General features: G+C 46.3%; 1 protein-coding gene across 1 annotated transcript; it reads left to right on the forward strand.

The window, feature by feature from the left end:
- Positions 1 to 14717: 14717 nt before the first annotated feature.
- On the forward strand, positions 14718 to 24155 carry LOC144159786 (uncharacterized; the record flags this gene model as incomplete). The annotated part of the gene is made up of 1 exon (XM_077691472.1): positions 14718 to 24155. A coding segment is annotated over one exon (672 nt), but the record flags the coding sequence as incomplete, so codon positions are not given.
- Positions 24156 to 24529: the final 374 nt, after the last annotated feature.

Consider the following 24529-nt stretch of genomic DNA (forward strand, 5'->3'; position numbering starts at 1 on the left):
GACCCCGAACAAGTGCAGCTGTCAAAAAACGCTTTCTGACAGCGCACAAAAACTCATTTCCTTGAGGCGAAGGTGATTTTCTTTTCCCTTCTACCGTATAATGCGGAATATAGGTCGACCCCCTTACCTTGTAGCTGAAAAATGCAAAAAAAAATAATTAGGTACCAACCATTGTTTTATTGAGACTACAACTTTCTTCGTTTCAGATTACTCATTTAAAACTGTCTGAAGTATCGTCGGACGACTGCTTCTGGCTCGCTGTTGCCCACACAGCAGGTCATCCTCAATGCAGTCCAGGGAATTGCTTATGCAGCACTTCTTAAACACTCGCAAGACCATGTCATCGTGAAGCGAGCGCAAAGCATGGGACACTCGTCGTGTGCAGACTGTAGCGACAGCCAGTCTGTGCAGGCGGTCAGCAAACATCTTGGGGTATCCATTCGTAGAGACATCGCACGACGCTAGCGGACAAAATTTGTCCCCTTTGTACTGCAGCACAGGTGCACAGAGCAGCGCCCATGAAACGAGGCCTTCCGAGCGTTGCATACCGAGAGCTGCCCCTTCAGCTAACGCCGCTAGCGACACTTCCATTCCTGCCAGGTTTCCCTAATTATCCGGGAGATTCCCGGATTTTGATGGTTTTGTACGATTGTACGGTCGAAACAAAAATCTCCCAAATACACACCCGTGTTTGGCTAAACCTTTCTCCCAGTCTGGCTACATTGCAGTGGAACTACCTGACAATCCAATCACATCCTACACCACTGGACATCGTAATAGCTTATAAAGCGTAGTTGGCAATGCGCGCAAGTTGAACTGGTCAGTACCACAGAAACACTGAATGCGAGAGTTAGTTCAGCAAGGTAAAACAAAATGGCCCCCAGTTCCAAGCATCAAGTTCTGGCACAATCCGAGTTTAGTCGCGTTCTTTTGGCGAAGTGTAGCAGGAACGAACATTGTTATGCTCGACAGCAGTATTCCCAGGGCTTTTTGAAAAAGGCGGCGTCAGCCGCATCGAAGATTAAGCAGCTGACCAGTGGAGTAGCTCGTTAGTAGTTTGGACGAAACTGTTCAGCTCTTACTCTGTTGTAACTAAATTAGAAATGCACGTGAATGTAAATTCCCCCCCCCCTTGGGACAGATCTCCCTAATGCCATCTCGGCGAACCTGGCGGGTATGCACTTCTTTTGGTGATACCGAACTGGCGCAAGGAGGACGCGTCATTGGCCTTGGAAAACCCCCAACTTTTCTTTTAAATGCTGCTGTAAACCGGCACCAAGTGCCTAAACTCATTTTGAGCAAGAAGAAAATAGCACGCACACATTCGCCGACAGCGAGAGAAGCAACAAAACAAAGATGGCGTCGCGTCCGATTGATGGTGGTGGCAATGGTGCCTTTGGGATTTGGATGGGCTCGACGGGCTGCCCGGTCACCAGATGACAACTGCCAGTGACTGCAATATAGGTCGAGGGGTGACTTTTCGGCAAATTTTTTTGTAAAAATCTCGACCTATATTCCGCATTATACGGTACGTGCAAAACCACTTAAACCAGCATTCCGACAACACGCATTCCCTGTCCGTCGGCTTCCGAGCTACGTCCCCCTCCGTCATGTGCTCTCCCAAGCAGTGCCAGCTCCGAAAATCTTTCGGGCTACACGCGTCTGCTTTGTCAACAACTGACAACCCAATGGAGGCTTGGTCTACTGCCCGTTTGCGCAATTGTGAAGGCGACATCAGCTTTGTCATTGGCCTTATATACCGTATTTTCCGGTGTATAAGTCGCGGTTTTTTTCTGACATTTTCGTTGGTGCGTCTTATCCACCGGTGCGACTTATGTATGGAATAAATCCGGTTCGCGGCGGCCACGCCTGGCCAGCGCACGTTGAGACACAGCTCTATGGTCTAAATGAATACGAAGCCCACCGCTACGGCGTTTCTCATAGCCCATATGTCGCTTCAGAACGTTAAACCAGAGAATTTGCAACTTTTCTAGTCAAAAACAATCATAATGGCCTGCAACAACTGCGCATCACTTTCTGCCATGCGCAGTAACTACATTTCAGAATAAATTGAAAGTAACATCAAACTGGGTTGCAAAAACAACATGCAGCTTATAAATTATTACAAAGTTACTCTGAAGGAGGTAAATGTGCTGCTAATTTTTAAAATGACAGCTTGCTGATAAGTTTAGAATTTCGGGCTGCTTCCGTTCGCGTCACTTCTGTTCGCCATGACACCTTTATTGCGCGGATTTACGACAGCACGCAAGACCCGCACGACGTTTGGAGAGGTGGCCAAGTGGGTCTCCAACTCTAGGGACTCCATTTCTACAAAAACAGTTGTAGCCGGGTTGATAAAGGCCAGAGTAACCCGGTCCGCGAGTGGTGACGATGTTGGCGAAGAAGACATCAGTGAATCGGAGGGCGATAGCGATACGCTGGTGGAATTCCCACTTGAAGTTGCTGAATTATTTGTTAGCGAGTCTGCGGAAGAAGGCTTCGATGGTTTTGTCTAAACACCGTCTAAGTACACGCCATCTGTGTGTATCAATAAACCAGTTTTGAGAAGTTAGTTCTGGCTAGACTTTGGACGGTATATGCATGTCTAGCCCTCCTTACCGAGGGGTGCATTCACAGGCGGCGTCTGCAGCAACCATGTACTTTCGCCGCACTTTCTAACGATCTGATTCACTATGAGTTTACCTAATTAACAAGTGCGTCTTGTATACCGGTGCGTCTTATACACCGGTGCGACTTATATACGTTTTTTTCGGAAAAACTGTCATTTTGAGGGGGGTGCGACTTATACAAAGGTGCGACTTATAGACCGGAAAATACGGTAGCTGCTTACAGCAACACATACAGCTTAATGAGCGATAGTGTCCATCGCGTCTTTCCGTTTTGGAACGCCTAGTGTTGAGCCGCAATACCAGACTGCCATCACGGCACCCATGGCCCCTGGCCACCCGTCCCCCAGAGTCGATAAAAGATACAGCAGGGATAAAGGAGATTGCGCCAAACTACACAGCTTCCATACTCGCTCACTCCGGGCTTGCAGACGCAGCGCAGTCTTCGGGTTTTCAGTGCGTCAATTTGCCACGGCAAAAATGTCCCGGCTAAATGGAGCATTGAGAAAGCTCGACGCTCACATCACATGTTCTAGTATGCAATAGCGACATTCACTCCACTCTCGAGATAGTACGCCCGCCTCCACTAGCGATTCGATTCACGCCAGCAGCAACTCTTGTCAGGTTCGGACGAAAAACATTTCTCCCACCGAACAAAGGCTTGTGCTCCACATTTCGAGAGCCAGCCCCACGTTTTTGCGCCAGAGGTGGGATTTGGAGTGGTAGGGTAGGTAGGTATTCTCCCTGTAATACCAACCCAAGTGACGAGAGACTTTACCAGCCTTTGTCTTCTCATCTCACCCAGCTTCCTCGCAAGCTATCTCCCACCCCACAGCTGCATGCTGTACTGCAGCAGCCGCAGCGGGCCATGACGTGACGCAAAAAAAGGAAGCGACCACTATTTTTCTCATTTTAATGCTCAATAATAATCACCCAAAGAGCATGCAGGCTAGCTGGTCGATAACGAGGATCTATTTCCTTGCCTTCAATCTAAGGGAATCGGGTTAGCTTCAGCGCGCTCACGTTTGCCTCGCTAGACGCTGTCAAAACAAGGTGATTGCCTGACGTGTCCAATCGCCTCGCTTCCCGAGCAACCAACACACGGCCAGTCCCATCCCGCACGGCTTTATGGCTGCAAGTCCAAGCAGGTCCTCCTCCCCAAAACCAGTCAAGCGAATTCCCACGCGGTACAGGACAACGCGGCTTAGCCAAACTCACGCAGACGAGTACACGCTGCATACCCACAAGGGACAGCTGACTGCTTCGTGTGGAGAGCATGTCCTTTAGGCTGCATGAAAGCCAGTGTTTTACGTAGTCGGGGAACCTGAATGAATTTCAAACTAAATTGGTTGAAAAAATTTCAAATTGGCACTAAACGTTCGGAAGTCTGCTTGCGGGGTATTCAACAATAGAAACAAAAGTTGTTGCGCTGGATCCTCCTAAATGTCAAGATAAAACGCTACACATACACAAACAGCGCTGTCGGCTTGAGTCTGTGATTCAAAAACTGCGTAAAGGAATGAGAAAAAGTGCATTTTATTATTGTGCTGTTTATTATTGGCTAAAGACAAGTTTTTGAATACTTTTTTTTCATCTCTCATACACCTCAAAAGTAGTATGTTGCCGCACGGCTCACTGCTCTGGTTGCGAGCATTTGTTTTCGCAGTATATTTATGGCTGGTAGACGTAAAAATGCTGCTTTCAAACATTCTAGGTCCCAGTCAGGGGAACAGTTTCAGCTCAAGGTGTTTTAAGTGATGCCCTTTTGTTTGGGATAGAGGTCATACACTCTGCAAAAATCGGTTGTCCGACCCTCTAACTATGTGCCATGCTTTTTTAAGATGCACGGGGCATGCCATTCATGTGTGCGCTTTTCTCACAGCAGTAAGGTCCTGTGAGGCTATATTTTGCAGTGCGGGGCTTTTTGCGGTCGATTGCTGTACATGACTTTGCTGTAACAGACCTTTTGTGGTTGATTCCTGTGATCTCACACAGATTGACGTGTTCTGCGTCAAATTGGTGATGCAACTCACCTAGGCATCACTGCCTCATTGTTGGTGGCTCTGTCGACCAACGCAGGTGCAAGGTGTTTGTTAAAGACAGTTTAGTGGGGCATAGTGACAATACAAGCATCTGCATGTGCATGGTCTATTACAAAATCTTTCTGCAGGCTCTGAGTGCTGCCACAGCCCTCCACGATGGCTCAGTCGCTGCAGCCAGAAGGCAGCCTCTTAGCCTTCAGCCCAGCGTCGGGGCTAATTCCGCTATTAGCGCCGCATTCTCCCCTGGTGAGCCTGGGGAAACATTAGTGCGTTGTTATTGCCATAGCGACGGCACTGCCAAGTTGGCCTTGAAGGCGCTATAATTTTTGTGGCAACAATGCGACGAGGCACAGCTCGTGGGGGGGAGAGGTGATGCTCTCACCTTCTCAGGCTGGTGATGTCACCTTTGATTCTGCCACCCCGCCTCTCCGCCCGCGCTTCCCGCCCGTGCTTCTCGCCCGGCAACAGGCACCTCTGCCAAGCCAGCTCTGCTGCGAGCGCAGCCAGGCCGGCTGGCATTGTACCCTGTTTGGGCAGTAACGATGCCAGCTCATCGTTACACTTTATTCGCATTGCATGCGCAAATGCATTGTGCGGCGAGAAACACTGATGTACAGTACAAACAAGACAAGGTTGTCATCAAGCACACCACACGCACACACAAGTCCTCTTTTTCAGCTCAGCTTCACAGCATACAAACGAGGTTCTCACTTTTCTCTACCAGGATGCAAAAAGATTTGTTGCAATCCAGCCTTGTGTTGTTGGCATCCCCATTTCAACACAATAATGTCAGAGAAAGCTCACATGAGAAATCTCACACTACGCGACACGCGTGCTTTGGCTCCCCTTGCACCAGCGGCAACAGCGGTGGCCGTTTTCACGCATGGGTGCTGCCAGTTGTTTCGGGCAGAGGCGGAGAGAGAAAAAAAAATGAAAGAAGTATTTTCCCAGGCTTGCTACCTTTAGGAGCACAATAATCAAATTGAAACTAACAAAAAATGGCAGCAGCTCCACTACGTGGATGATGGCGATGCTGCGGAGTACGGAGACTCGAAATGACATCCAAGTTGCGCCCCGAGTGACATCCGATTTGCGCCCCGACCGTCTTTTGATTTGAGTCGTGGGTTGCACCTTGATTATTCCCTAAACGAAACTGCAACTCACGGCTCAAATCGAATTTCGCTTGATTTTCGCTTGATGGTGGTGTGCGCACGGATGGACGCAGACGGACACTGGGAGGCCCTAAGGTACTCCGAGTAAGCCGTTTGACTCTCGGGTACTAAATTACGTTCGTAGCCTAATGGGTAAGACGAATTACACTAACTCTGTCAGGTCTACCAGACGCAGGCTCGAATCCTGCCGCTGCCTGTGTGATTTTTTGCGATTGTAAATGCTATGCGCATGGACGCGGACGGACATTGTGCGGTCCTAAGGTGCTCCGCACCTAAAAGTAACATCAACCTGCTACAGTGTTGTGCTGCAGAGCCCGGAGACGTGTTTTTGATCCTGGTTGTGGCAGTCGTTTTTCAGATGAACTCGACGAACGGAAACGCCGGTGTACAGATGTTTTGGCGGGCTTTGAAGTTCCCTGGCCGGTTGAAATTAATCCATAACCCTCAAGTATGTCGCATGGTCCACTGCCAAAGCGTAGCTTTGGCACCTCACACTACCGAAATTGTTTAAGGGCACAGGGTACGGCGAAATTTAAAAAAAAAAAGACTTTTTTTCTTCACACTTAGGGAAATCTATTTCTTGTGCAGATTTTCCATGTTCACACTTTTCTTAAGAAGTCGTATTTCTCACTGAAAAACAGTTTTTCCATGAGCAAGTAGTAAGTGAGCACATCCCATCTTAGAATGTTCTCCGTGTTTATTGTCATTTTTTTCCATCGAGAAACTTCCAGTTCCAGATCAAAATGCTTTTCTTGAACCAGCAGTATTAAGAAATCGCTTAGAAACCATTGCATAGGTGATTTTTCAGTGAGCGAAATCCAAAGATGCTGTTGCTCATTTTTTTTCCACATTTGTCCTTCAGATAAGGCTGATATTTGGCCTAGCTGGTAGTCACTTAGAACCATTTCACCAGCGAAAAAAAAAAAAAAGACAGGGAACTAGAGAGAAGCAAACAGGAGAGGTGCTAGACTTCTACTGAATAGCTTTACTTTGGACACGTAATATATGATAACGCTCACACGTAATATATGATAACGCTCACATATTACGTGTCCCAAGGAAAGCTATTCAATTGAAGCCAGGCGATTGTCCTGTTTGCTTCTCTCTAGGTCCCTGTCTTTTTTTGACTGCTAAATGGTTCTTTGTCCTTCAGAGACACGCACGAAAAAACGTCTTTTTTGGGCTTCACACTCTCAAGATAGCAACATTTGATGCTGTTCTTTCATTCAGGGATGATAGCAACGCACGAGCCAGCATTTTGAAATCATTCGGATCAAAACGTGGGCACAACACCACCATCAAGTGGCTGAAAGAGGTTGACCACAAGCGAAAATACAAGCGAACAGAGCTGTACGATGGTGCACAAAATAGGCAAGGAAGGACAGATGACAGGCTGAAAAGTGAAAAAAAACAAATAAATGACTTGGACGGTGATTAAGAAGCTGGTGCTTTCTAAATAAATGGCTCCAGTGGTGTTTTCGGCAAGAAAGTGTTGTTTTTCACCTCTTTTTTTACTTTAAACTCAATTATATCAAAACAGTGTTTGTATTACCTAGCTACCATTATTTCCTATATCTTCCAGGACAACCAGCTGATTTTTTTTCCCTGTCATCTGCATAACTTGCCACACCTACTGTACTAGAATTGAAAATACGCGCGCAACCGTTTTTTTTTTTTTTACACAACTTTTAATACGAAGTTAATGCCAAAATTTAAGTACTAACAAACAAAAAAAACCGTAAAAATTTGAATTTTCGTTGGATGTTCCCAATTCTACTACAGTTAAAAGTGCAAAAAATTTGAAAGGAAATTTTATGTACATTATGCAGATACCCTTCACAGATGCCGAGAAAAATGGACCTCAAAATGGCCAAAAATGCATGGGAAGTATAGTGCTTACCCTTTGCCCTTAAAGGCCAACTGCACTCAAATTTCACCTCGACCAAATTTATTTTTAATATGTAGTTAGTACCCCAAAATTAGCTGGGACACGAGTGGTAGCCCCGTAAAACTCCTCGTTAATCAGTCAGAATGGTTTAAAAAAGCTCCGCCGCAGACCACGCTACACCTACCGGCGGATCGCGTAAAGAGCTTTGACGCACCTGTGACGTTCCAGCCGACGGCGGCTTCTTCCTCTGGCCAGCCACGTAGCTGTAGAACCTGTCGAGCTCTGCTGTGCACGCTTCACCCATCTGCTGCCTTGTGTGCGTGTAGAGCTTGCGCGCAGACTTTCTCCCGAGCTGGTGATTGTCTGGTTGCTCGCTGGATTGCTGCAACGTCACTGCAATGGCCACGCTCTCCTCGGTTTCGGTTTCAAAATCGCTGATTTTTGCTGACTGCTTGCGGCGTCCACGCGCGTATTTCAGCTGTTGTATTTTGCATGTTGCTTTCTTTTTCATCAGAATGTACGGAAATAGAGTTTTCAGGAGATCGGAATTTTGAGTGCAGTTGGCCTTTAATCCAGCTTCCACCCCGACTGCAACAAAGTGCTCAACTGAAAAGACCTGAAAACTAGCAGCTTTTCCAGTCTGTGCAGTCATCCCTTGCTTTCAGGAGCCCGCTCATTGCCTTGCCCCCCCTCCCCCCGTTAATTGTTCATTGCAGGTCTCTGTTTTCTGAAGGCTAGCTGTGTCCATTTTGTTGACACAAGGCAAGCAGAAATCGACAACGGTGCAGTGACGCACAGATGAGTATCTTCCATACATCGCTAAGGGAAGATACCAATCGACCAAAAAGAAATCTTGATATCTACCGCAAAAAGGGAAAATGTAGTTTTGCAGGCGATGATTCCGATGAAAACAATGCATGTATGGGATGGCACGCAGCGTACACGGGTTGTGTATGGGATGCGCAAATAAGCCACACAGTTAAGTTCTCAGTCACGTGGAGCCCTTCCTGATAGCTTCGTGTTATACCGTGGATTGTTAGCACACTGAATACAAAAGTACTTCTTCATCTTCCAAGTAGATTAGGCACCCTAATAGCCCGCATTAAGAAGAGGAATTGGGTGTGGGCACAGCATGTAATGCGAAGGCAAGATAACCGTTGGTCATCAAGGGCAACAGAGTGGATCCGTAGAGAAGTCAAGCGTGGCAGGGGGCGGCAGAAGGTTAGATGGGCAGGTGAGATCAAGAAGTTTTAAGCGATAAGGCGTAATTGGAGATTGCAATGCTTATCTTCAAACTTTCTTTGTATAGCAATTACCACTTAACAAGTGGAAATATGCCCTTTGTATGTTTGTGTGTCAGTACTGCCTAAAATGTAAAAATGTGCCTTTTGTGCTTCTATGTGTCAGTCGTGTGTTTTATAAGCATGTTTTATGAACTTCCATGCTGATCTTGCCCCCCCCCCCCCCTTACGTAATACCCCGAAAGGGGCCTTTAAGGGAAAAATAAATGATGATGATTATGATTAATGTGAGAGGCCTTTGCCCTGCAGTGGGCGTAGATAGGGTAAAAAAGAAAAAAGAAAAAGCCGCATAGTACAGAGTCTAATCCGAGCAACGCGGCTGCCCTTCGCGCAGTCTTCCAGGAATTGTGTTCGTGGCGGCGCACCAATCGCAGGAAAATGGTAACGCCCAGAGAGGGTTGGAAAATTCTCGTCTATGATAAAGCTGTAACCACATGTTTTAAACATAGTGCATTCTCTACCCATTGCCCTAAGGTTTTTTTATCCATATGACCAGTGGCGTGGTCATTTCATTTGTCTGGCAATCGGTGTAGCAGAACTCGTACCCACTTTGCCTGTGCTAGCAGTTTTTCTGCTGAAGCTGGGGTTCTTGTGGGAGTTCTCTTCGTATTCTTATGCCTGTATGTATGTTGTATCGGACCATACAAACCCACTGAGGAAAAAGATACTGCGCTTGAGACTCAAACCTGCATCTGCTGGGCCAGAACATAGCCTCTTTGGGCGTGCGCAGTAAAAACATATGGCACGAAAAAGCCCGTGTTTTGTGCCATTTCATTTGTTTCGTTCCAGCACTGCAATCTGATTTTTGTCATTTTTGTGTTTTGTGCCATTTCATTTGTTTCGTTCCAGCCCTGCGATCTGATTTTTGTCATTATTGATACACCACGAGCTTTAACTACAGACTCCTTGTTGAGTGCTTGTGCCATAATAAGCCATGAGTGTGTGTATCCAATTGTTAGCAGCAGTATTTATTGCCGGGAAGTAATCAAACATTGTGAAGGTGAGATGTCCACGATGTCGAGCACTGCAGCTTCTTGCTCATCATGTTTATGCTCAGGAATGAAAAAAATGAGTCCTGATATATTTCTGACTATTCCAAGTGTTTTCAAAAAGTGTAAAATACTATTTTAAGCTGTATGTCATTTATCTTGTCAGGTTGGGAAGCTTTCATTACATTTAGGTAAGCTGGACATTGGGAAGCTTGAGCAGGAATATCGGGGAGCAGAATGATGTCACTAATCCCTCTTCTAGTCCTACCTTTTTTCCCGTACCTTTAACGGGAATTTTGCGTATAGTTTGACGTCAGCCTCTCTGATTTGCCATCTTTTTGTGATGTATCTCTCGCCAATCATTACCTTCAAAGTCGTTTTGCGGCGCACTTTTTTGAAGCAATGCTAGATGCTGCATCAGTTTTTGCGAAATACTATATATAACCTCAGACTGTAAAATAAGCCGACTCCTGGCCGCTGTTTTCGTCCAAGTTGACTGGAACCCGCTTCAAAGACAGTACAACAGACGAGCAGGGGTCATGTTGCCTGCTGAATGTAAAATTCGGATGTCCGTGTGTTCGAGATTTCGGCACACGTTAAAGATCCCCTGTTGGTCAAAATTAATCCAGAGCCCTCCACTACAGCACGCCTCATCGCCTGCGTTGCGTCGGCACGTTAAACCCCACCATCAATCAATGTATGTATAATTTTTTGACTAAAGAATAATCTGCAATTCTTTTCAGAAAAACGTGCAAAAGTGTAAGCCATGCAGCTTGCAATTCCTTTCACCTCCCTGTTCTCTCATTTGGCATATTTTGTTTCCTCCATCTACTGGTGCAGTAAACCAGAGATGGAGGTGCCCAGAATTTCTGGTAACCAAACATCCTTGGCAACACGTGCCATGTTTAACCCTTTCTGGTCCAAAACTACTTCCCCCCACTTTCCGGCCATCCTGGTCCGAAACTATTTTGCCAATTGCTGGTGCCACGAAGAAAACCACGAACTGTGCGAGAAAAACGCACAGGATATTTATTTTTTCTCTTGCATTCTACTTGTAACTCCTTTACCGATGTTTTAGCAGCATGTGAAACTGCTCGAAGCTATCTCCTGGATGCAGGCCAGTGTCTTTACTTCAGGATTTTGCTGAAAACACAGTTTTCCTCCTGCCTTTTTTTTGCGTTTCTGTTGCTGCAAACACCACATGTATTGGAGGCACGTGATCCTCTACCTCACTGAAGTCATATAGCTTTCGCTAGGTTGATTGATTGGTTGTGTGGTTTAACGCACCGACGCAACGCAGGTGATGAGGCGTGCCGTTGTGGAGGGCTCTGGATTAATTTTGACCACCCAAGGATCTTTACCATGCGCCGAAACCTCGTACACATGGGCGTTTTTGCTTTTTTGCCTCCATCAGAAAAGTGACCACTGCGATCGGGAATCGAACCCGCAACGTCGTGCTCAGCAGTACAACGCCTTAGCCACTGAGCCACCGTGGCGGATCGCTTTCACTGGGTGCACCACCGTAAAACATGCCGTGAAAGAGCAGCCATTCTTATCAGTGAACAGCATGCATGTGAAAACACTCTGGAATCGAGGAGGCCCATGTTGAACATTGTGCTGCACCCTAGTGCAAAAAGAAGTTCAGTGATCCCTCATGAAATGGTGCGTGATGTACACATAGAATGCAAGCTCATTGCAGTGAGAGAAGCCGCGAAATTTAACTTTTAACACCGAAGTCGGCCAGAATCCAACAAGACATTGCTGCAGCCATGTTGTGTTTTCAAGCAGGGCCTGCAACGGACCAGAAAAGGCTAAGGGAGATAGTTTTGTGTTTAGAGCCAAATGGCAGGCAACATTCAGACTATAGCCACTCAACAAGTGCTATCTTTTATTTTTTGTATGTCACTTGCCGTGTTCGTGTAAGCTGTGCTCCTTGCATATAGTATCAAGCTTTTCATTATGTATGTATGGGGGACATTGGTTTCACCCGTTTCACGTAAAACCAGATTTCTCGATCTCGCGGGGAAAAAAAAAAAGTTTGGAGAAACCAGATTTTTTTTTAATATCAAGTCCTTGTTTTCATCTTGGGCCCTTAGCTAATTTTTCCTGAAAATTCGACATTTACAGGAGTATTTATAGTCACAAAATGGGAAGAAGCCAGAGACAAGAGTAATACTATCCAAGCGGAAAATGTGCTCATGTGGTTGAGTGCAATGTAATGCCAGACAAGACACTGCCTCCGTGTGAATGTGCTTGCACCCGGCGCTAAGTAAAAGTATAACATGTCCCGCCAAAATTGGGTGTGTGGAAACCTTAGGCCACATGAAGGTGCTTTTTTTTGTTTTTCTGTCTTGACTGTTGCTGTCCTTTCTTTTTTTTTCCAGGCTTGAAGGAAGAGGTCCACATCTAGGCTTTCAAGGGCATCCTGTTTGGTCACTTGGCAGCCCTACAGTTTTTTTTTGTTTTTGTTTTTTCAAAAAATATCGAAGTTGGGCTATATATTACTCCCAGTTATCTTGGACACTCTGGCTTTATTGTGTTAGCCTTTCTGTATGAGGGCTGTGCTCATGCTGTTTTGTTCTAATCTGCAAGGTTATTGTACTAGTTCAGTAGCATCGACAGTTGGGCTAGTTTGTTCCTGTACATAGTGAAATAGTGCTAAAGACGAGGATGAAATAGGAAGTGACATACGAGCGCTGTTGTGTGTCTTTTAATCATTCGTCCTCGTCTTTAGCGCTGTTTCTGTGTGTGGGTGTTGTGCTAATGGCTCAGAGGCTAGTTTGTTCATGCAATCTGTGAAAATGCTTGGCCGATTGTGATCAGTGCATTGGAGTGTGTGTATTACTGCATTCAATTTCTCTCTTGCCAGTATTTTGACGCAACGTGTACGCATAGTTGTGCTCATGTTGTGGGTGTGGATAGGCATAAAAAGGGAACAAGCCATTGCAGGCATAGCCAACTTTACGTCGCACAGCTGTGAAGTTGTGTTTGTGTTCAGCTCTGTCTGTATACAATCAAACCTGGTTGCGTGATCATACCAGTTCGTCCTAACTTTATGTTTTGAGGCAAATTACAACCTCACGAATCGCGATTAATGTCAACGATGCATCTTTGCAGCATCATAAAATAACTTCTGAAAAGTTGTAAGTTACATATCTCACACATTTTAATAAGCATATTGCTAAAATAGACTGTGGCCTGCCTGACCAAGTGAGCTTTCCTTTTTTTTATTGTATCTGAAGTGGCGAAGATAATGAGAATCTGAGTGGAAAGTTGCACATTTTGAGCTTTTTCTAATTCACTGTAGTCAAGCGCAATCACACAGTTAAAGCGCCTCCCACTAGCATCGACTGCCATTTTAAGATGCTTGATATCCTGGTCTGCGCCGCATGTACTGTGTCTGCAAAATGGCCTTATTTGCATTTCAATCCCCTTAGCTTTGGCACTATGAACAAGTCAAGCTGCTTGCGTGCAGCACTTTTTGTTTGGAGTTGTTCACTCAGTACTCATACCGTATGAAATCAAGCACATTTAGATATTAAGCATTCAAGTAGCACAGCTGCAACATACTGCAAGATTAAGTGTAAGCAAATGAAAGGCATGCACTTGTTGCCTGAACACTGTACGGAGTGCTTGCTTCACAACAGAAAATTTTGTCTGAAATTATTCACCGCGTGAATTGCTGTAATACTGTATGTAGGCACAAAGAATACATCGCCATTGACCTCTCTTTCATTCTTTTGAAAAGTTCAGCCAAATAACTGCTTTTAAAGCTTCCAAGGCCGCCAAGCGCAGTAATGTCACAGCTTGTAAAAAACGGCCTGGTGTTTTGTGTGGTCCAGTTGGGCTTCAAGTTTGCTTTCACATTCACACCACGGCAATTTTATGGTATGTTTAAAGTGTTTGAGCTGCTGGGGCCTGATAACCCTAAGAATTGTGGCCTGGGTGCCGCCTTCATGAATCTCTAACATTTGGCAACGTCTGAAATCGACTTGAATGCCTAACGATTTGGCCTCAACAGTGATAGTGTTGGAATGTTTTGTGGTGTTTTATGTATGGTGTGCACATCATGTTTTGGTAGAGCTGCGTCAATCGCTTAGCACCCCTATTTCATTTAAAGACAAGCATTTGTTGTGAAAAGATCTAATTGCTATTTTAAAGGATTCAGTAGTATAATGGTGGGATTTCATTTCAAAAGTTAGCGCAAGCAAAATGACCGAAGCCAGTTGGTCAAGATCATGATGACTATGGGGGCTTCGTAACATGCGAGCGTACACACCTTTGAGTGGATGAATATTTGAAGCGAATTGTGCATCATACTCTAGTTGAAAATGTAAAAGTGTCGAAAGTTGGGCGAGTTGGTAATGATGAATCTCAAAAAACAAACTTCGTGCAAATTAATGGGGACAGGAATACATGAAGACAGTGCAAGCGCAGACTTGCAGCTGGTTTATTATTATGCACATCGAAGCCTTAAATTCCCGAGAGCCCAATTGACACGCCCCACATGCATCACAGTTCTTGGTGCACTCGGCCGCACTTACAGAAAAGCAGTAACAACAAAACCACAAAACAAACTTTGAGGTACAGGAATGGTGAAAAACAGGAAGGATAACTGCATCAGCTAAAAAGCAGTTTTGTGGTTCTGTGAGACGCTTGGAGCCATCCGAGTAGCATTGACGTGTTCAATCGTTGATTGTTCCTGCACAAAGTGTGGTGCACCGAGCAGCGCAGATTCGAGACCCCTGTCTGTCTCCCCCTCCAGGGTACCTGCCGTTCAGCTTTGCCGGCCGGCCGCTGGTCGCGGGGGGCGGAGCCCGGCGCTTCTACTGCGACCTGTGCCAGTACTCGACCGTGTTCCGGCGCAACCTGACCGTGCACCGGCGCATCCACACGGGGGAGCGGCCGTACTCGTGCCGCTGCTGCGCCCGCCGCTTCACCCACAAGAGCGGCCTCAACCGGCACATGCGCACCCACGGCGACCTGGCCCCCCGCCACGAGTGCCCCCACTGCGCCAAGAGCTTCCTCCAGAGCGGACACCTGGACGTCCACGTGCGCAGCGCCCACGGGCCGCACGCCGCAGTCGAACGCGACGACGACGACGACTGCCACCCCATCGACTGCCCGCTCTGCGGGCACACCTTTCCGGGGAAAGCGGCGCTCACAGAGCATGTGCAGAGCCACGTGACGGCCGACGGAGTGCTGCTGTACCCGTGCGTGCAGTGTGACGAAGTGTTTGGGAAGCAGGCGAGCCTGGAGAAGCACGTCCACTCTGCGCACCCGCCTAACCGGAAGGGAGCGTCCCCGCCTGCTCCGCTGAGCGAAAACGACGGGGAGGACGATGGGTGTATGTTGCTGGGTCTTGCTTGAAGAAGCACTGCCGGAGCAACTCCCCGACAGGTTTGTGCTGTCAGAGTGACCGTTAAGAGACGGGAAGGTGTCCTCCGATGCTAGCGGTAGCTTTCTGAATGAAGGGAGGTGTCCAAGAAAGTTCCTAGCTTCTCGGGAGCAGTGCTGCAGGGATGCGCAGTGGCGATTCTCAGTCGCTAGACCAGAAATCAGTTGAGAACTTCGCTGCTGTGACCTGGCTGCTGGACATGTGTGCCAAAAAGAAAGAATTCTGTCTGCCGTAATGGACCAAAGGAACCTGGCGTGGTCTGCTGCATATCTTTGTTCATCACGGGCATGCCGTCAGCTCAAGTGAACAGAAAAAAAAACGGCCTTGTTGTAGGCTCAGCCAGGTTTTCTTCCGTTCTATTTTAGCATTTGTCTCAACTTGTGCTGAGTAGTTGTCTTAGTTCCAGCTTTCAAATGCCGGCAGTGAGGATTCGGTTTCTGAAATGCCTCACATGTGGAGACTTTCATGGTTGGCTAGATCAGCCCTCTCTCCTTCCCTACGTCATTATCTCCTCATCTATTCGTAAAGTATCAGCTGGAGGCGTGTCTTGTCAAATCATTAGCTGAACAACGCAGAACCTACGTGCTTTTTTGTTGCTTATGCCAAATGTTTTTTATCTACCTGAAACCAGGATGATCGCTTTTTTTCATAATTCAGGGGCATGTTTTCTACTAAGTAACGGGCTGATGGGCTGGTCATTTTTTAATTAGCCAAGTTGGCCTCACATTACTGCCGTAAAAGTTTGTTGATTCGAACGCGAAGGGGGCCATAAAATTGTTCGATTAAGTGGGGTTTAATTAGCGGGTGTGCGCTAAAATGAATGGAAATCACGCCACACTGCATGGGAAGAACACACAGAAGCCACCTCTGGTCTCGTTATCACGAATTAGGCGCTACTACACGCTTGTGGCAGGTGATTTTGTACATATTGTTTCGTAAATAATAATGGCATGCGCCGGAGCACTGGCGGCGGTGGCACGGTGCCCTCTGTAGAAGCAAAATAAGCTGTTGCAGAAGCATAGCGTGCCTGCCACGCTGTTGTTTTTCTTTTTCGTTGTTTTGAATCTCTGGTAAATTTGGTTTGGTTTAGATTTGCGACACGTTGTAATCACTCTGCCGACTTCGTCTGCGAGGAGCGATGGAAACCAGATCATAGTTTGAATTAACCGTTCTGGATACCGACGCGTTCGAATTATTGGAAGTTTTCCCTCATTGAAATATACAGGGCTGTGTCGGGACCAGCGCGTGAGTTCAAATTAACCGGAAGTTCAAATTAACCGAGTTCGAATTAACGAGCTTTTACTGGATTGTATCACGTTCAGAAGCGTTGGAGTTGCCTGCCAATGTTATATCCTTTCGATGTCCATACATGGTTATGTGGGAAGTCATGTGCAGCAGAAATTTGTACAGTGACTATGGCAGGCTGTCGACCACAATAGCGGCAACACATGTTAACTCTACCTGTCCTTTTTTTCTCGTAAGCTTTTGTGTTGTTCTTATCAGGCAGTGCTGAATGAGCAGATGTGGTTAAGTCAGTAAACGATCAGGGAACCATTGTGTTTGATTTGTGACTAGGAAACCATAAAGTAGTGACTAGTGAGGTTATGATCACATTAAAGGGACCCTGCAACACTCTTTAGGCAGTGCAAGCAAACCTTTGCGACGTTTAGATTACACTGCCAGGAATACCTGAGAAATAGTGCACGTGCACGTCTAGCGGTGAGCGATCAAACCGCTGCGAAAGACGGGGAAAAACCAACTGTGCTGTCCTCAGTTTTCCCTCATAATGCACCCCTGGCATGGCCTAAGCAACGTCATTGTGGCCATTGCTGCCCTATTGCTGTCGTTGGTCAACTTTGCTGCTTATTTCTTGCATTTCCTGTGACGACCAGCCGTCGTCGGTGCAGTGTACCAACCTCTTCTATGCCTGAACCTGTAGGCACCGTTTTGGCATTTCTTTTGGGTTTCGAGTGCGTGCGGAGTTTGAGTGACGAACTCAATACTAGCCTTTCCAGACCACTTGACAGCAAACGTTTATTGCTTCAACAATGCCCTACCAGCCTGAGCGCGCGGTTGCGAGCAGGCAGCCATGCCTGCATTTTTGTGGCACCAGACTGGAAATAGATCCCTCCATATAACGGAGAAAATTAGAAAATTCCCCCGGCCTGTAATTTATCGAAGGCGGTCGCAGAGAACACCGTGAGCCACTTACCTCTCCAGGAGGGAGCGTGCAGCTTTCATCGCGTTGTCCACGATCGAGTTGAGAAGGAACAGTTATGCGCTCTTTCTCATTGTGAGTAGTTTCGATGATTGTGAACAGGTTTTCATAATTCTTGCGGGAAGAGATTGCTGGCACAAGACTTCATGCTAAAATACATTCCGAGAAGTCTATGGTAAGTGCTGCAGGGTCCCTTTAAAGAGTGCATAATGTTAAACATCTTCGTCTTACAGTGATCACTTAGCACCCAACGACTGCTATGACGGTGAACACTGCGTCACCGTGACGAATGATGATAAACCCGCGGCAGGTCTGGTCGTCGGTAAGGCATACTTTTAGGCCTATTGTTCGAGCATGCAACATTTGAAATGAGCTCTTGCGAAAGCGAGTCAAGTACCCTGTGAGCTAGTGTAGCTAATAGTTTTCCCGGTTAATTTTGCAGGCTTGCCTGGCGGGCCTTGATTCGTGCAATGAACGAACAAAGTTATGGCAGTTGGAGTTTGTTTTCGTCGTCCTATTCTAAAAGTGCCCAGTAGGGTTGCCACCTGCCCCGTTTGCAGCCCGCATGACCGGTTTTTTAGATCACAGGCTGGTTGCTGGGGTGCACTTAAAACTGGCCGTCATGGGTCGGCTTTTTGTTCATCGTGCTCGGGTTGTTTTTTTGCCGTTTCATAAGTGTCCCTTCAGAAACTACGATAATAAATACGTGTCGACAAGCTGCGAAAAGACGCACGCGGAGAAAATACGTGGGCGAGTGCACAAAGTCACCCCGAGATATATGTGCGGTTATTTTTCAGCGCAGCACATTCAGAACAGTAGCTGAAATCAGTACAAATGTTGATTTCTTTCTAGGAAAACACTGCAATAGATTGGCATTGCTTGTAAAAAAACATGACGTATTTTTTCAACATCAAATTGAACTTTCTAATAACATGCCCCCTCCCCCTTCCCCCCTGAAGGGCCTTTTTAAGCAAAGCTACCTCTACCTGCAACAAACGGTTATTTCGTGGTGTGCAGGACAAGAAACTCCCAATGCAGCTGAGCTGGGGATGGGGAGGCCACTTTTCATTCACGGTGCACACTGTAGATGGTGCGGCGATAGCGCGCTATTACCCAGCGTTCCCCGCACACAGGTCACTGCTCGCGTTGGCGGGCGCGTCGGCAGTACGGCTTTGTCGTCTGCTTTAGTGACAGTTTTTGGCCTGTTTTGCCGCTTCTTTGCGTCCATTGCGTGCTTTCTTTGCACGGCTTGGTTAACTTTTTCGACAGCACCTGCTGGGTACTCCGGGTCCGACAAAATTAAGTGAGCGTACGGCAAAGATACGCTAAGGATCGGTTTGCAGGGCGGGGAAACAAAATGTAGAGACCACTTATAGGCATCTGGCTGCCAAAGAAACGCTACCTTTTGCACACTGCTTGCCCCCGAATGTGACTCTGTTTTCGAAATTGGTGAATACAGATTCGGTTGTGTTTTAAGAGGTATTACAAAATCCGAAAGGAGCAACTGGACCTGATAAGTAGCGGTTATAAAACTCCCCTCAGCTTTCTCGCAATCCTCAAACTTACTAAACAAATTAGTTTAAATCAGTATAATAGGGAATCACTAAGCTCACATGCCGGATTGTTTCTCTGTTTGCGCATGCGTCATGCGGTGGTGTAGCCCCGAGCTAGCACATCAGGATGGCTAGGTTCCGCTGTCTCACCCTTCAAAAGACACTCCTTTCCATTTTCTTTCCGCCGACGCACGGCAGGGCTGCAACGGCGGCCGCCGCCACTCTAGCCCGGCCGTGGCCAACGTTCCTGCATTGGGGACACTGCCCCCGCGAATTGCCGGTAACGGCTGCAGAATCTCTGGTTTCACTCTTTGTAGAGCCATGTATGTGAATTCAAGTGACACTGCTTGGGCAGTTGTTGTGGGTGCCGTTTAAAGCTTTGCTTTCCAACCAGCTTCACAGCGTGGATTGCGGCCTTTTTTTTTCTTTTCTTTTTCAGGGAAAGGTAGCCCTGAAAGGGTACCGAGGGAAAGGGTAGCCCAGGGAGCCCTAGCATTCAGGTCAGCCATTCATGGACCAGACACTAAAAGATGCCAAAGACTAGAAACAAAGACGCTTTTTGTACATGGAGTAATGAATTTGGGTTACGAGCACTACATGTTGGGCGGCAAGAGTTCGTAAACAACCTAGAAAATTACAAAAGTGTTGAGGCAAGCAGCGTCACCATTGTTCATTGTTTCGTACTTGACAGTTTTTAACATCACAGGTTTCAAAAGCAGAGTAGTGAGGCTTGCTGTGGACTGAGAAAATTATTACGGTGTGGCAAAAGTACAAAAAAAAGCACCTGGCAACCTTCGGCTGGTATCTTTTAGACCTAAATCTAGGGCAGAGTTCTGCTGTAGTAGAGGTTCTTTACAGTGGTGCAGAAGCTTTGTACACACATGTATTTTTATATTTCGTCTTCATCAGAAGCACGTCTTCCTCAAACTTTCACTTTGCATTTGGGCTTAGCAGTGCAATGCTTTGAACAGTGTTCTATTGCCGCATGTGTGCTAAGCATGGTACTACATTAGGTGGCCCCAAGTTCATCTTCTGGCATCAGATATTCTCAGTGCAGCGATGTTTTAAAGATGTGTAATGTTGGACATTTGTTCGTTACTTTCTTTACTGTGAAACTGGAGATTACAGGGTTGTATGAACATCATCATGGTAAGCTTTGCTTTGCGTCATAATTCTGCCAGTACTAGTCAAATATTTATGAAATCTTGCTGGGCGAGCCACTGTTTTATCTTTGTTTGTCAAACAAGAATAGTTAACGCAGCTGCCAATAACAGTGTGTTCTGGTTCAGCTATCCAGATCTGGAAAGTGCTGATGCAAGCTCACCAAAGAAATGTTGAGGGTTGACGTGGTCAACTCATTAGAACCACTCAATAGGTCTCTGTAAGTTATCTTATATCAATGCGTCTGGAGGTCATAAGTACGGCAAGTTGTGTTATAAACACGTGTGTTGAGCTCTGACGTTGCCCATGGCTTGTTGTGTGGTTGCAATGAAAACGTCAGTGCATTTAACAACATTTGTGGATGCCGATGTTTACGCTATTTATGAAGTTGCTGAACAATGAACGCTATTTCTTGCTCTTTGGGCATTGTATAGCAATCCTATTTTGTTCGGAAATACTTCAATATTGTAGTAACTTGGGACTAGTGTGGAAGCTTCTAGTTCAGGCTTGTCTCCCTAGTTTCAGTTGTCATGGTAAAAATATTTAGTGTGGCTAGTCATTTTCAGTGTCACCGTTTATTTACTCCGTTGATGAAACATGCTTGGGCATTATAGCTGTGCTTGCACAAATGTTCCTTTCATCATTCATTGCTTATGTACATCATGTTTTTCTTTTATCACAGGCCTACATAATCTGTTTGCACGTTTAGTGTAACAGCCTAGTCTATGCTACTGGAGAAAAATGTCGGTGTACCGTCAAATGGGTTGGCCTAAGCTGTTGCCTAGGTACAGGCACTCGGAAATACATAAACGGAAGTGTGTCCGCAGTGTTCCTTCCATTGTCCTCTACATGGACTGTTCCTCACCTATTCTAGTCGGTTAATAACTCTTTGGCATCAACCGTTGGTACACATTCCAATCCCGTTGCAAACCTTTCTTGGTGCCAGTGGAATGGCACAGTTGTGTGAAAATTTGGAAAAAGCTTTGACAGCACGCGTTTCCCCGAGTGTTCATACCGTCGGCGGTCCTATACCTCAACATGAACAAGTATGGTTCGAAATCCAGTTTTTTGGGGGGACAACTGCCTATTGCACTCATAATTTGCCCACTGTGGCTAGGCGCACTGTTTGCTGTGGCTTTATTTCTTCTTTTTTTTTAACTGACCATTTTCCTTGCCGTGTTGCTTGAATTGAAGTAGTTGTCAGTGGGTTTGTATTGGCGGTGAGCGCGAACAGGTGCGGCGCTGCGAAACGCGTCTCCGTGATGTCGGGTTAGGGGTTCGCGCATATGTCGTCTGCTTCACTCGGGCTTGCTCTCCCTGCTGTTTCTTGGCACTCAGTTGGCTTTTGATGCTTGTTCGCACCAGATGTTTTGTGTGCGTAACTTTGTACTAAAATAAAATACTTAAAATCGCATAGAGTAGATCAAGGCAGGATTTAAAGTATAGTTTTCGCGGTGGCCTAGCACAAACCTTCTCATTGCGTTCGCATGTGAATAAACAACGGATGCGGCGGATATTACCTCCTTATACGCAGCCATAACGAAAGCCAATTTGTGAAGAAGGGAATGATGCCATACAGCCTGAAGGCTATATCCACACGAACTTTGTGAGCCTCCCAAACATCCCCAAACCTCCCAATGAGACCTTTGTGACGGTGCGGAAAAATTAAAGCTTTGGGCACAGAAAAAGCGTTTACGTGATACAAGTCAACAACAAGGAAAGAAATGTAAGACAGCCGTTTTATTTCCTGCTGTGCGACGCGTGTGTAGGGGCCCACTATTTGGTGCGTAGCATTGCAGACTCTGGAGTCTTCATAAGAGCATCTCAAAAATACTTTGAAATGGCCATGTAGACAAACCACAAGTTTGGTTCATTCGAAAGATTTCCTGGTTAGAATCATACTGACCCCACTTTTAACGTACACTTCGCTCCAATAAGATGCATAATTAGAGAAAAAGGGAATGGCTGTGTGGCCCACTGGCTCATTTCCCGCAACAAAACCTATGATGTCATGTGCCAGCTCGGCGACTGGCTGAGGCTGGCATAAGAAAACGTAGATTAGAAGGGCTTATAGGCTTGCTGCCTGAGATATTTGAGCTTACATTGAGGGCACATTCTTTTTATAGCAGTTAGAATGGTGCGGTAAGCAGTGGAAGTTACAAAAGCACACGTAAACATAGAAGTACCGATGCGTACTGCTGTTGGTACTGCGCGCACTATGCTTGGTTTAGCTGCACAGGACTGCGGTGCTTTGGGGTTGTTTCAGACGACACTGGCCGATTGATGCAAGCGACGATGTCTTATGTCACCATATTTGTCAAGCGAGCACCATGTTTCACGAAACGATTATTTTCTACTTTAACAAAAACAAGCCAGGTACAAGTACGGTCAAAAACAAAGCAAAAGCAGAAAACGGTCTGCCGCGGTATGGTGGTGCGTCTAGGTTGACTAACGGTAAACAAGGCTCCCCAACACGTGTGATGTCATTGTAGATGTGACGAAAACACACGATTTGGCGGGTGAATCAAAATTTTAACTTAGGTTGCTTAATTTGTCTGTGAATAAAGTGTCGTTTGCTTCCGGACAAGTGCTGCGGGCACTAGAGAATATAAAATATTTTGAATAAAACAAACTTGTATTTTGTCTGCATGGCTTCTTCAAGGAAGCCTATGCATTCCAAATACTTATAGAGGAGTTCTGAGCACTGAACCTGGCAAATAAGCTATATCTTCTGACCAATGCTGTGAAGAAAGTTGTCGTCTTTCTCTTCGAGTGTTGCAAAATGCGCGGGATACAGCTTGAAATTATTCAGAGGTTTCAGAAGCTAGCAAAATAACTGAATTACTGGAAATACGCTTCTTAATGCTCTAAAGCAACAAAGCGGGCGACTTTTAGCACAGGCACTGCTGGCTCTCGCACGCGGAGTGTAGCAGACGACAGCGGCGCGAGTCCCAGAGCTGATGTCAGGAGCCAGGGAAAACATCTCAAAAACTCCAACATCTCACCGCCAATAGGCGTGGAGGTCATCCTGCCGCACACATTACGGAGTGTCTGAGGATGGTACTGATCATCTGAAATTACTTGCCAAAACAAAATGCCAAAATATCCTGATTTTGCGTAGACTAATTTGAAGTGTGGTCTGCTGCACTTCTTTTTTTGTGTGTGCATACTGTACAAAGAAAGGAAAGTACACAGAGTTGTGGTGGCTGTGAGTGCTATGTGTGCATGTGTAGTGCGTGATTAAAAAAACACTGCTTCCAGCTGTGTTGAGTCCCTGTTTCTCTTGTCATCAATGTGACATCCCCAAAAGTTGGGGAACATTCAAAGTTAACGGGCATTGTAATGCAGCTCAGAGTGCAACAACTGCTTGTCTCCACCAGTCCGGAGCTTTGAAAAGCTAGTCATTTGAAGTGCTGATTGCCTGTCCTCAATACAAACGGCTCCGCAATTGCGTTTGTGGCATATCAATACTTTCGAGTCGCCGCTTTTGACTTGACTTGCCATCGCATTCAGCAGAGAGGTTAAAACAGCCGACTTCAACAACCTTGCTAGATTTTATGCCTTTCTGGTGTTTGTACCTTATATGAATTTGTTTGCTGTGTATGTACATGTGTGTTCAAAGCATTTTTGAAGTGACGGTCTTCAACTAGAACATCAGGACAGTGTACCAAAGACTGTGCTGCCTCCGCCATGTGTTTAGCCAAAGTGCTTTTACAGGTACTATTCTCTTTTTTGAAAGTGTTGCGTCACCTTTCTAAGGCCTGTGCATTCGTAATGCCATTAAGAAGAATAAAATGCTAACAGAATGTGCGATGTCACCTTTGAATTCTTTTGCCCTGATAGTTGTCTTCGTGTAAAAGCCTTGGTGGAGCAGTCACTACCCACCCACCGCGGTGGCTCAGTGGCTAAGGCATTGTGCTGCTGAGCACGAGGACCTGGGTTCGATTCCCGACTTCGGCGGCCGCTTTTCGGATGGAGGCGAAAAGCAAAAACGCCCGTGTCTACGACATTTCAGCACACGTTACAGATCCCCAGGTGGTCAGAATTAATCCAGAGCCCTGCACAACGGCATGCCTCATCGCCTGCGTTGCGTTGGCGCGTTAAACCCTGCAATCAATCAGTCAAGTCACAAAACCCAAAGCGAGCTTAGTAAAACTTTTTTCTGGACATGGCATGAGCA

This window comes from Haemaphysalis longicornis, unplaced genomic scaffold (assembly GCF_048455015.1).
Source record: "Haemaphysalis longicornis isolate Haplotype H1 unplaced genomic scaffold, Haemaphysalis longicornis Haplotype H1 scaffold_10, whole genome shotgun sequence".
NCBI classification, from domain to species: domain Eukaryota; kingdom Metazoa; phylum Arthropoda; class Arachnida; order Ixodida; family Ixodidae; genus Haemaphysalis; species Haemaphysalis longicornis.